This window comes from Vigna unguiculata, chromosome 9, assembly GCF_004118075.2.
Source record: "Vigna unguiculata cultivar IT97K-499-35 chromosome 9, ASM411807v1, whole genome shotgun sequence".
Lineage (NCBI taxonomy): Eukaryota > Viridiplantae > Streptophyta > Magnoliopsida > Fabales > Fabaceae > Vigna > Vigna unguiculata.
The window spans coordinates 26573846-26586245 of NC_040287.1; the positions used below are offsets into that span (position 1 = coordinate 26573846).

At 31.7% G+C, this 12400-nt stretch overlaps 1 protein-coding gene across 1 annotated transcript; it reads right to left on the reverse strand.

Moving 5' to 3' along the window:
* Positions 1-315: 315 nt before the first annotated feature.
* Positions 316-10807, reverse strand: LOC114163613 (pectinesterase 2-like). Its single transcript, XM_028047918.1, has 5 exons — positions 10595-10807; positions 6010-6090; positions 5849-5906; positions 1101-1484; positions 316-1007 (listed from the first exon to the last, which is right to left on the reverse strand). The coding sequence occupies exons 1-5, from the start codon at positions 10805-10807 to the stop codon at positions 316-318; spliced, it is 1428 nt and encodes a 475-aa protein (XP_027903719.1).
* Positions 10808-12400: the final 1593 nt, after the last annotated feature.

Consider the following 12400-nt stretch of genomic DNA (forward strand, 5'->3'; position numbering starts at 1 on the left):
TAATAAATTTTATCTATTTTGAACAATTTTTTTTTCTTTCAACACTTTTGATTATAATATTAAAATCCATTTTCGAGTGAAGCTCAGTGCAAACACACTCCAGTAGAAAACAATTATACTCTAATGAATTTATTAACAAATTTAACTAAAAGTGCATCTTACGTAAACATGGAAAATAAGTGAAGAAAGGTTACACGAAATAACCATTATATTGATTATATATTAAAAGCATGAAACATATCTAAGCTTGACAAATACTAATTCATAAGTCATAACAACCATTTAAATATAAAAAAAAAAACATTTTTATTTAATTTAAAGTCCTGAATCGAAAGGAACACCAGTATTATGTATCCAAGAGTTACCATCAATAAAGTTTTTAACAGTAAAAGGTTTAGCCTGAGATTCATGAGTGAAAACATGGTAACCCTTCCAGTTGACCCTGTGGACAGTGTTGGAGCCAGGACCACTGTTTGCATATTCTGCATAGAATAAAGTGTCATCAAACTTAGGTGAACCTTCCCATTCCATCCAACCAGCAGGGTTGATGAAACTGTCAAGTGAGGTCTTCATGAACACTGTTCTTGAGTAATTTTTCCAAGGTCTGCCAAGGTATGCTTTCACAGAACTAGGGTTGAAGCCTGGGGCACCAATGACCTTGGAGTTGTGGATGATGATTCCACTGGATGCCTCAGGATTAGTTCTACCTTGAGCAGTGATTACTATGGTAGAGGTGTTTATTGCATTTCTTGCATAAATTGTGCAATTTTGCAATACTGCAGCAGCATCATTTCCAAAGATAAAGTCCACTGTGCCGTAGATGTCACATTCTTTGTAAAATTGCTTTCCCGCTTGAAGACATAAAGTGTATTGATAACCCTCAAAATCACATTTGTAAAATACTGACCTATCTGAGGTGAAAAGCATTGCTACTGCTTGATGACTTGCTGCTCCTGCAGTATTCCTAAATGTGATGCCTTTAGCAATAAATCCATTACCCGTAGCAACTGAAAAAAAAAACAACAGAAGAAATTTAGTTATTTTTTCTTTTTCATATACAATTTAGTTGATAGAAACATAATTAAAAAACATATACTTACCAAAAGTCGTTGTATCATGGGTTTGGAAGCCTCCTCCAACACTTCGGTTGCCTGTGATTATGGTTTTTCCAATACCATCTCCCACAAGCATTACATTAGTTGATTTTACCTCAACTCTTTCATCGTAGACTCCACCTTTAATATATATCACATACCTTTTATTATTACTCTTTGGAATAGAGTCAATAGCTGCTTTAACATTTCTGAAGTTTCCGGAACCATCTTTGGCTACAATCACATTAGCTCTTGAGGATCCTAAATATGATTGCAGTAACAAATGTTTGTCAACTGACTTCACCCATGTAGGGTTGGTCAATTCACATGGTCCATGGGTTTGGTTGGTTTGGTTGGAGCAAGAAAAACAGAAAAAGGAAAACAAAATAACTAGAAGTGAATAGAATGCCATGATAATAATTTGAACTTGTGAAGAAGCAACGAGTATAAGGGTTTGTGTAGGAAAAATGTTTTGGCCATTGTATATATAGCCTAAATCATTCTTAGTTTGCACAATTTCAAATATATTACCTTCTCAAATTATTCCCCCTAGAATACAATCTTTTGTTCACTAGTATCTTAAGTAATTAGCCTAAATCATCCTTAGTTTGAACAATTTCAAATACATTACCTTCTCAAATGATTCTCTCCTAAAATGCAATTTTTTTTATCTTAAGTAAATAATGTACAGTGATGTAGCATTCGTTTATGGCACAATGGTATCTATAAGACTTTACAACTTTTGAATTCAGTTAATAATTCATTTCATTGACATGTTAGTATTTAATAGTAATTACGTGTGTTTATTAAAGAGATTATCAATGGTAATATGTTATTAATTTGAAAGAATTATTACAAATTTTAACCTTATAAAACAAAAAGTAAAGAGAGGTAAATAACTTATTTTAAAGTTAACTACACATTAATATCATTTTTTGTTAATAGTGATTAATTTAATTGACGTGTTAGTATTTAATAGTGATTACTTGTGTTTATTAAAGAGATTAGTAATGGTAATATGTTATTAATTTGAAAGATTTATTAAAAATTTTAACCTTATAAAATAAAAAGTAAAGAGAGGTAGAAAACTTATTTTAAAGTTTACTACACATTAATATTAAATTTTCCTTTTATAAATACATGTTATAATTACTAAAAAACAAACTCATAATTACTAAAGATTCTCATATTCAATTATCTTAATAATTAATGGATTGAAAATCCAATTAATTTAATTAAAGTTTTTTGTATTAAGAGTGTATTTTTTTATCGTGCTAAAAACAATAATTATTACCGTAAAGATTTGTTAGAAATTTTAACCTTACAAAATAAAAAAGAGGTAAAAAACTTATTTTCAAGTTAACTAGACATTGTCATTTTTTTCTTTTATAAATACATGTTATAATTACTAAAAAGCAAATTCTCATAATTACTAAAAGATTCTCATATTCAATTATCTTAATTATTAATGGATTGCAAATACAATTAATTTAATTAAAGTTTTTTGTATTAAGAGTGTAATTTTTTATTGTGTTAAAAACAATAATTATCAAGGGAAATAATTATTTAACAATTTTTTAAAATTTATTAAATATATTTATTTTAAATAAAAAAATGGGATTTGTGACAACTGCTTCTCGTATCTGCAATGACTTGAGAATGTTAGATTGAATGATTTGGAGGAACATTTTGTTCAAGTTAGAAAATCACATGTAATATTCACAGTCCACTATTGAATCTTGTTCAACCACAATATTGATGGTTTTAGTTAGTTTGATCAAATAATTGGCTATAATAAACTTTGTAAAATAGTTCTTCCATGTTCTCCTAAAGGCCATTTTGTCGTGTAACATTATCATTTTTTATCATTTTATTTATTTTTATTTTTTGTGATATTTGTATTATTATCTTTTTAAATAATTAAAAATTTATTAAATAATTTTAAAAAAATATAAGTACTTTATTCTTTATTAGTATTTTTATTATTATCTATTTAAATAATTAAAAAAATTTATAGATAATTAGTGTTCCTGTTGAATTGGCTGAGTCGATTTTATTATGTTATAATAGCTTTGACATAATGGAGCGTGAAACCCTAGAGTTCTGGGTTCATCCATGGTAGTAGCTCGACAATGGAATGACAGGCATAGCTGAGCAATGATTACTCTGTGAGAGAAAGGAACAGAGAGAGAGAAGAAAAATAGGTATGGGAAATCATAAAACTCTTTGATTGATTTGTTTCAATTTTAAAAGACATAGCAAAACAAGAACATGTCATTCAAGTCAAATAAGGCCTCGTTCCTCTCATCGAACCCTAACTTGAGTACGAAATAGCAAAGGGAAGAAGCGGAGGAAGGATAAGAAATATTTTACGCACAAATGGGTTGGAGGTAGGGGTGTAAAAGTGAGTCAACCTGACTCACAAGGTTGGCTGACTACAGATCGAGCTAAAAAAGAATTAGTTTAACCTGACTCATTTTTTGGTGAGTAAGAAATTTTGTAACCTGACCTAGCCCATCACGGGTTAGTTGGTTGACTCACTTACGAATGTTTCTTTTTTTTGCAGTTTATTTTATATATTTGTTACATCAAAATGAAAGTGAATTATAGTGTTCACCTAATTATCGAAATACTATTATAAAGTGTTCACCTAATTATCTGAATTATAAAGTATCAACGTATATAACTTGAGTTATGCTAACCATTTTTCAGCCCGTAAGTTAAGTGAGCATGATTCAGTTTAACCAACTTTTGAAAAATGAAATTTTTTCATCTCAATCCAACTTGAATCCATGATGAGTCGATTTTACTCATGACTTAAAATTTTAATTTATTTCAGACCACATTAAATGTTGTGGTCATAGTCATGGACATTAAAAAAAATTATAATAAATATAATTATTTTAAAAATATTTTATATAACAAAATTCGTACGAATTACTTGCACTCGATTTTCTAAAATAAATAATTTAAGATATTTTTTGTAATAAATATTTTTTAAGAAAATTACATATAATTTTATAAATGTTTTATTAATTTTAGATATATTCTTCTAACATCATAAATGTTTTATTTTTTCATTACAAATAATTAAAGGGTAAATTTCATCTATTATTCTTCTTTTAATGTAACTTAATGTCATTTAACTAAATCTAACCGTTTGTTATTCTGTAACAATTTTTTGTGTCAACAACAATATTTCTTTTAATTTAACTAATTAAGATAATTCTTTTACTAAAGTTAAAGTTTAAATATGTAATTTTCTGTCTTATTTTACGGTTTATTCTTAATTAATTATTAGAGTTTATATTAAATTTTGTTATATTACTATAATTTTATTAGATGACTGTCATGAAATATATATATATATATATATATATATATGAAATAAATATATTTGAATTTATTTATTTATTGATATCTTATTTTCAATAATTTATTTTTTATATTTATTGATTTTTATATTAAATTTTGTTATATTATTATAAATTTATTACATGATTGTCATGAAATTTTTTTATATTTCTATGAAATAAATATGTTTTAATTTATTTATTGATATTTATATTTATATTTTATATTTCATTACATACAATTATATTTAAAAAATAATTTTAAAATATCTAAATTAAAAATAGTTTTAAAATATTTAAATTTTAAAAAAAATATTTTTGAATTAAAAATTATTTTATTTTTATATTTAATATAATTTTAATTGAGAATGATTAACTATAAATATATGTTTTTGTAAATCTCTAGTTATTTTTTCTATGAAGAAGTTATAATTGTATTGAATTCTCTATTCTCTCCCAATTAGTCCGAATTAGCTACAAATATATGATCTTGTACATCAATAATTATCTTGCTATGAATAACTTATAATTTTTTTCTTTCGCTATTTCTTGAAAAAATTAGTAAGAGATTAAGTACAAATATATATTCTGAAAACTCAGTAGCTATATTTTGTTATGAACAATATCAACAAAGTAAAATTTTATTCTTTTGCTCTTTTCTCGCTAAGTAATGAGAGATTAATGATAAATATTTTTCCTAACTAATTTCTCCTACAAAATAGAAAACTTTTTGTATTTATATAATATTAATACAAATATTTATTTATTAAAAAAAGTTAACTATAGTTAGTGTTAATCAAAATACTCTCCTAATGTCTAACATTAAACATATACAACTACTTCACATCTAAATTATTTAAAATAACATTTTACTTAACATTTTCTTTTAAAAACTCATGTTAAAATTGATTTAATGGACTGCAAGTAATGTTAATATTTATAAGTCAATTTAATATTTTTTTAGTAAAATAACCGTTTTACTTCAATTAAAATAAAGTATTACTTTTTAAACCTAAAATATAGATATATTTAATAGTCACTATTGTAGTAATGCTTATCCACGATGGTTAACCAAAGCCTATGAAGACGGTTCCAAATCCGTCATTGATTAAGTCGTCGTTAAAAGCAACAAACAACAACAATGGTTTTACAACCGTCATCATTATTAACTAATACGACGACGATTTGAAGAGTCATCGTTGAACTATGAACAACAACAATATGGACTTAGACCTGGACCAGAAGCCTAAAGCGTAATGACAACGGTTTTGGCACCAACCGTCATGGATTAGACTCATTTTAACGATGGTTATGGTCATAATTGTCGTTAGCTTGTGCCTTTTTTTTAAAAGAGAGCTTTGTTTAATGTCTTATCCGGACCTCTAATTCAGAAAAACATACCCAATCCAAAAACAAAATTCCAATTCAGAGAAAGTTCTAATCCAGACAGAGTATCAATCTACACAATTTCATCAAAGTTACAATAACTTATATGGCAACAGAAGTCTAAAAACATAAGTTTCAACTACCTCTGAGTGTCACTAAACCTAACTCTCACTAACTACGGCTAGAAAGTACTTCGTCCATGCTTTTTGAACATAAGTTATTGCTCCTGAATCCATTGGACTTGGGTCATTGAATTTCTGCAAAAGTGTTGGAAAAATTAATAACAATACATATGTAAATTAGGTTAAGTTATAATTAGTACATAAAATAATAAGTTGGTATATTACCGCATCCCAACCACATTCATAATTGCCTTGAACAATTGTTGTCATCAATTGCATCACTAAATAGCCACACTCAAAGCTTCCAGTTTATTTATTACACTACAGTGGCAGTAATTGTATTTTGTTATAAATACACATGACAATACTAAGTAAATGAATGGCATATATAGTATAAGTACCCAGAGGGAAATCCAAGTGACCCTTTTAGTATTGGCAGCCGATCTACCCCTCAATATACTTTATCCATTATATAAGCACTAAAGTTAAAATAATCAATACAAAACATGAGATTATATATTCAAGATTAATGTATAAATGAAGGCATTTATTGAAAAAAAACTTACGTATCAATTATGCTCTTCAAATAGGGGGAGAAGGTTTATGATAATAGCAAAACCATATAGCGATATGCTCTGGCACAAATACAACAAGCAATTGCCAATGACAACTGCAATGAAAATTAGTTTAAATACCTCAAATTTTAATAATACAAAAATTAGACCTTATGAAATGAAAAATAAGGATATAGTTACCTATCTATATGTGAAGCAATGAAAATCATTTTATTTTGTTGCAGTATGGAATTCTGGATGTATTTTTTTGTTCCAGGGTTCTTACTACCCATTGGAGTCATGAAATGAGGGTTTGTAAACCCACATATGTCATCCTTTTCCGCTTGCACACTCAAACCATGCAAGTACCTAATTTAACAATGAAGATACACATTTAATATCTAAGAAGGAAACAATTAAAAAATGATTTAAAAATGATTCACTTACATCATCCATAATTGCATAATAGACACATTTAAGTCCTCTGTGCCTGATATGATCTCCACCAAATCACTTTTATATATGTACAACGTCAACTTGCTTTCTCTACCAAAAACATTGGCATTCCAAGGAATAGAAGTAGCATTTGTACTCATGCTTGCATTATATTCTACTAATGTCGCTATTGGATCCTCAAAATTTTTTTATACATGCAATTGTGGTTCATCTTGCTACAAACAAAATAAGCATAATATTACTTAGGATAAATTATATACTACATCTAAAAAATATTAATGCATATACAAACCAATTGAATTTGTGGTGTCATCCTCAAGAGATGTTTCGACCAAATGGTGAAGGTTCCCACTACTTGTAATATTATACCAGCCTCTGATGTCAGTATTGAATTGAAGCATCACCATACATACTGTCTCCATCATAACCTTTACTAAGTGAGAGGGGAGACATTTACAATGTAACATGGTTGAACCTTCAAAGCACTTCCCATAGGCCACCAACTAAGGTGGAGATATATAATCAACCAACGTGTACAACTCACATTAGTAACCGAAACCAATGTCACCCCTTGTTTCTGTTGTACCCGAACAACTTCCATTTGTGTTGACTCTGACGACACCAGGAGAAAGGTCAGGTTCTACTACAGTGGGGAACTTTTGGGACCCAAGTAAGGTCTCTAACTGCTTGTTAAATGCTTTCATCATTGCTTGCCGCTCTAATCTCATCTCCTCCTGCTCTTGCCTTATCTACTCTTGTTCTTGTCTCATCTCCTCTCGTAGTTTTTAGGCCAAGTCAGCTTTCATTTTCTACAAGGTTTCCTCCATATTCACATTAAATGATGAATGAGATTGGCGATGCAATGACCCTCCAAAGTAAATTTGAATCCCCATACTGTATCCAACAGTACGAACACGTTAATGGAATTGGTGAAATGTCATGCTCTTGGTGTCCATTGAAGGCCTTCTTCAATCTACGATACGGATGAAATGGATTTAGAAATCTACAATGCCAAAGATAGATTGTTTTCCTCTCATGCTTTAATTGTTCAAATGATGTGTTTTCTTGACATATCAGACATGCTCTATGACCTTTCACACTATAACTTGATAAATTTCCATATGCAGGAAAGTCATTGTAAGTCCCGTGGAAATTAATTAATTAAATAATTAATTAATTAATAAATGTGGGTAGTGGGAGCCTTTATGGCATTAATTATTGAATCATATGACGTGGAAAAGTATTAACTCAAGTGGTTGAGAGTACTTGATTGTGTGAGAGGACTTGGGTTCAAATTCTATGTATGTTATTTATGTGTTATTTAATTTATTATTAATTTAGCAATATGTTTGATCATGTTGAGTGATAATATAATTATAGAATTATATGAATTATCATGAAACATTAATTGGTTGAATGGTTATGTATTGATTTGACATTGGCATGGTTGTGGGTTCAAAGCTTGGTAGTACCAAATTTAACTTTCTTTTTGCAAAAATTTCTTTTGGTATCATTGTGAAAGGGCATTGAAACCCTACCTGGCCAAGGAGCAGCAGGGGCTGGAAAACGATCCATAAATGACTTTGAATGACAATTAACTTCAGTCTTAATGTCATTTTCGTTTTTCCTTCATCATTGCTAATTAAGACACCATTAAAAGACAAATTGTGTGAGAGAATAGAGGGGTTTTGAGGCTGGATTTTTGAGAGCATTGTAAGGTGCACGAAATTAAGGAAAAACAGTGATTAGAGAATGAATTAGAGGAGCTAAATTGAGGTGGTGCTAAGGAGACCATTGGTGATCAAAGGGGAGCTCTAGATTACGTTTTAAGCCAGGAAACCAGGTTATGGGAGCTTTACATGTTAATTCCATGTTTAAATCTGATTGGCATTCTAAATATAGTAGCTTTATGCGTTAATTTATTTTAAGTCTGATTGGCATGCTAAATATGGTATGATTATGCATGAATTATTTTATTCCGTTTAAAGCTAGTGTTTCTGAAAATTTCCAAAAACTGTTTGGCCGACGATGAATTGCCACCGAACGACTTTTTCCTTTCTAGGCCATTCTGGGTTGTTGTAGAGGAATCGTCTGCCAAAAATTATCTCTAAATAACATGTTTGACCAACGTTGACCACCCTTGCTTAGAGTTGACTGGTTGACCAGTCTTGACTCTTTGATAGTCAATGAGAGGTTGTCACGTGTCAGAGTAGTCTCTCTCTCTCTCTCTCTCTTTCTTTCTCTTTCCATTAGGGTTTGACTGTCGTGAGTGGTTGCACGAAGGTTACTATGGTTGGTGTAGTGGCGGCTGATAATGTTAATTTTTACCATTATCCAAGCTATATTTCATTAGCAAAATCATCTCTTCCAAAGCTTTTAACCTACTTAATCCTCAATTTTACCTTACTTTTGTAAATAAATATATTGTGGGTTACATTGATCTAAATATATCACTAATCCCCATTTTTGTGTCCTTTTTGTAGATGGGAAGCTTTGTTCCTAAAATCCAGACTAATGAGTGACCCGAAATAGCAAAGAGAGAAGAAAATTGTCAACAGGAAGCGCCTGGCGACGCGAAGCCAGCGCCAGGCGGAACAGACCGCCAGCCACGCGCTAGCCAAGCGCCAGACAGGCGCTACTGTCAGTCCCGCCTGGCGGCACTTAGTCACCGCCGGGCGGTAGCGTGAATTTTTGCCCTCTGTTTGGTGGCTTGCGCTTGGCGGTGAGACCCTTCCGCCAGGCGCCCTTTTTCGCTGATGTGTCAAGTGACCCCTTTTTCTTCTGTTTTCGCGGAGGGAAACGGATCTTGGACATTTTGGAGCTCGAACAACACGTCTTGGAGCGCTTGGAGGTCTGTTAGGGCTTGTGGGAACAACTCCATCTTCCTCTTTGTGTCTCCTTCCTCTTCCATTTCCATTTTGTAAGCTTGAGCTCTCCATGACAATGGAGAGCTAAACCCATTTTTGTTGGGGTTAGATGTAGCCAATGAACTCTTATGTATTTTCGAATGGGTTGAATATATATATGCTTCTTCCATTGATTTCTAGTATCTTTGTTTATGCATTTAAAGCTTGCTTTGTTTTACCCATTCATTGCATGATATTTGGGTCATTAGGTATTGGAAAATATCTCTTGAAACCTTGAATTGGAACAAGATACCTAATGGAACTTGTATCTAGGAATGGAACTTGACCCATTAGTTGTCTTAAACCCTAATTTGTAAAGCGGGTTTGTTATTTAGGGATTCAAGGAATTGACTCTAAATAAGGAAACCTAGGCTCATTCAACTAAGGAATTAGAGTTTGAGTAAACTTGTGGGTTGACATTAGTAATTAATGGAGAAGAGTTTTATTGTTTAATACACATGAGAGTGAAGTAGGTGAAGTCTAACTCCAACAATATCAATCCATTGCATTTCTAGTCTTTACCATTTTCTAGAGTCTTCAAATATCCAAGTTCAACTTTACTTGTTTATGAAACATTTACTTTATTGCATACAAAAAACCCAAATTATGAATTTATTCATTAGTTTAAATTAGTCACTAATTACGCAAATATTTAGTATACACGAGTCTCTTGGGAAACGATATCCCGGTCTTACCGGTTACTACTTGCGCGACTTGGTACACTTGCCAAAGTCTTAACAGCGGCGGAAACGCCGGAGGGGCCGGGCCCGCAAAACTGTTGCGGGTGAGTGTAGGCGCAGACTTTTCTGACGCGCTCGACGTGGTGCGACGATGGTGCAGCCATGGCGATTCAGACGGGAGAACGACGGTAGTGGCAGTTGATACAGGTGCTGCCAGAGTTTCTGGGGCTACTTCGGCGAGAATGAGTGCGGCCATGGCAGTTTCGTATGGCAGCAGCGTCGAACACGACGATTCCTGTGAGGAAAAAGGTGAGGCGCGAGTGCAGGTGCTGGTGTGCGTTCAAGGACTCGTGTAGGTGTCGGTGGTTTTGTGTTGCTCCGGCGAGTTGCAGGCGTGGGGTATGAAGACTTTGCGATCTCGAGTGATGCGTCCATGAGGGATTCTAACATCGTGATGATGGAGGAAGAAGAAATTGAGGTTGTTTGGGTTGCGGAAGATGACCACGACGGCGACGCGATGGAAAGGAGGCTTTCACGACGAGTTGCAGGCACGGAGGAGAAAGTCGATGGTGGTGCGGTGGAGGTTGGAGTGGTGCGTGGCGGCTGCAGTGAGAGTGAGAGAGGAGGAAATATTAGGGTTAGGGTTTCTGAATGTGTGAAGAAGAGAAGGTGATGATGTGTCATTCTATGATTGGGTATTTTATGAGAGGAGGATTGATGGCGTGGCATGGTTTAAGTGGTTATTTTAATAAGTGGAGGATTGAGAATGTGACAAGCTTTAATTTGTTATTTTAGTAAGTGAAGGATTGCCACATGTGGCGTAATCTGGTTGAGTGGAGTTTAAGTGATATTAGGTGTGCAATTTAGTAAAAAGAAGGGGTGTAAGATAATCTATTAAAAAATAAAATATGTGTTATTCCATTAACACAATATCTAAGACTAAGACACTATAATATTATTATTTAGAAAATATTAATTATTAGATCAATAGTTTTAGTTCTTAAAAATAACAAATTCTAAAACTTATATTTTAATCAACTAAAACTATAAATAATTATTAAGTGTATTGTAATAACCTGTCTTTTATTTATATCTTAATTAGTTAAATCTATGTATAATGATTAAATCAATTGTATTATTTAAATCTTAATTAGTTACGAAACGATTTGTATTATTTAATTATGTCATATTAAATACAATTACATATTATAACCGATTCAAATCTTATTTGTTTTACATCAATACACATTTTAAAAAAAGTCTTAAAAACCATATTGTCATTTTAAATATATTGTTAGTGCAAAACATGTATCAATCCATTTTTCATAATATTAAGATACTAAATTCGTTTTTATATATTGTTAGATATTAATAAGTGATAATTAATTAATTTAAAAAGTTAGGTTAAAATATACATTTGGTTTACATTTTTGTTTAGTTGTGTCAATTCGGTCATAATATTTTTTTTTTTCTGTTTAATCAAGTCTAATTTTTATCAATTTTGTTCAATTTGTGTTTTTTTTTGCTAATGTTGATAATTAGTGCACTAGTACAGTAAGGGCTTTTTGTCCCGGTTATTTTTCTCATTTTACTTCGGGTCTGGAATCGAGGCATATTGGGGTGAGGCCAAAAGGTACTCCTTTTTGGCCTCGGTTGTTACCCGGAGCCGTAGGGTTCTTTTTCTGCCTCGGGTCCACGAGAACCGAAGCCATATGGTAAAATTTTTTCTTAATTAAATTTTTTGCAGCACAACACACTCCTCTTTAACCTGCTTCCTCGCGCACCACTCATGGAAGCAGCAGCACCATGCTCGAGCAAGCCGCCACCATCACAAAGCAACCTGCACGCG

Coding starts and splice junctions, on each gene's coding strand:
- LOC114163613 (XM_028047918.1), bottom strand. CDS start 10,807: ATGGCCGCACTCATTCTCGCCGAAGTAGCCCCAGAAACTCTGGCAGCA. Junction 6,091..10,594: donor CGCTGTTAAGACTTTGGCAA/GTGTACCAAGTC, acceptor ACACTTTTGCAG/AAATTCAATGACCCAAGTCC. Junction 1,485..5,848: donor GAATTTTGTTTTTGGATTGG/GTATGTTTTTCT, acceptor ATTCACTTCTAG/TTATTTTGTTTTCCTTTTTC.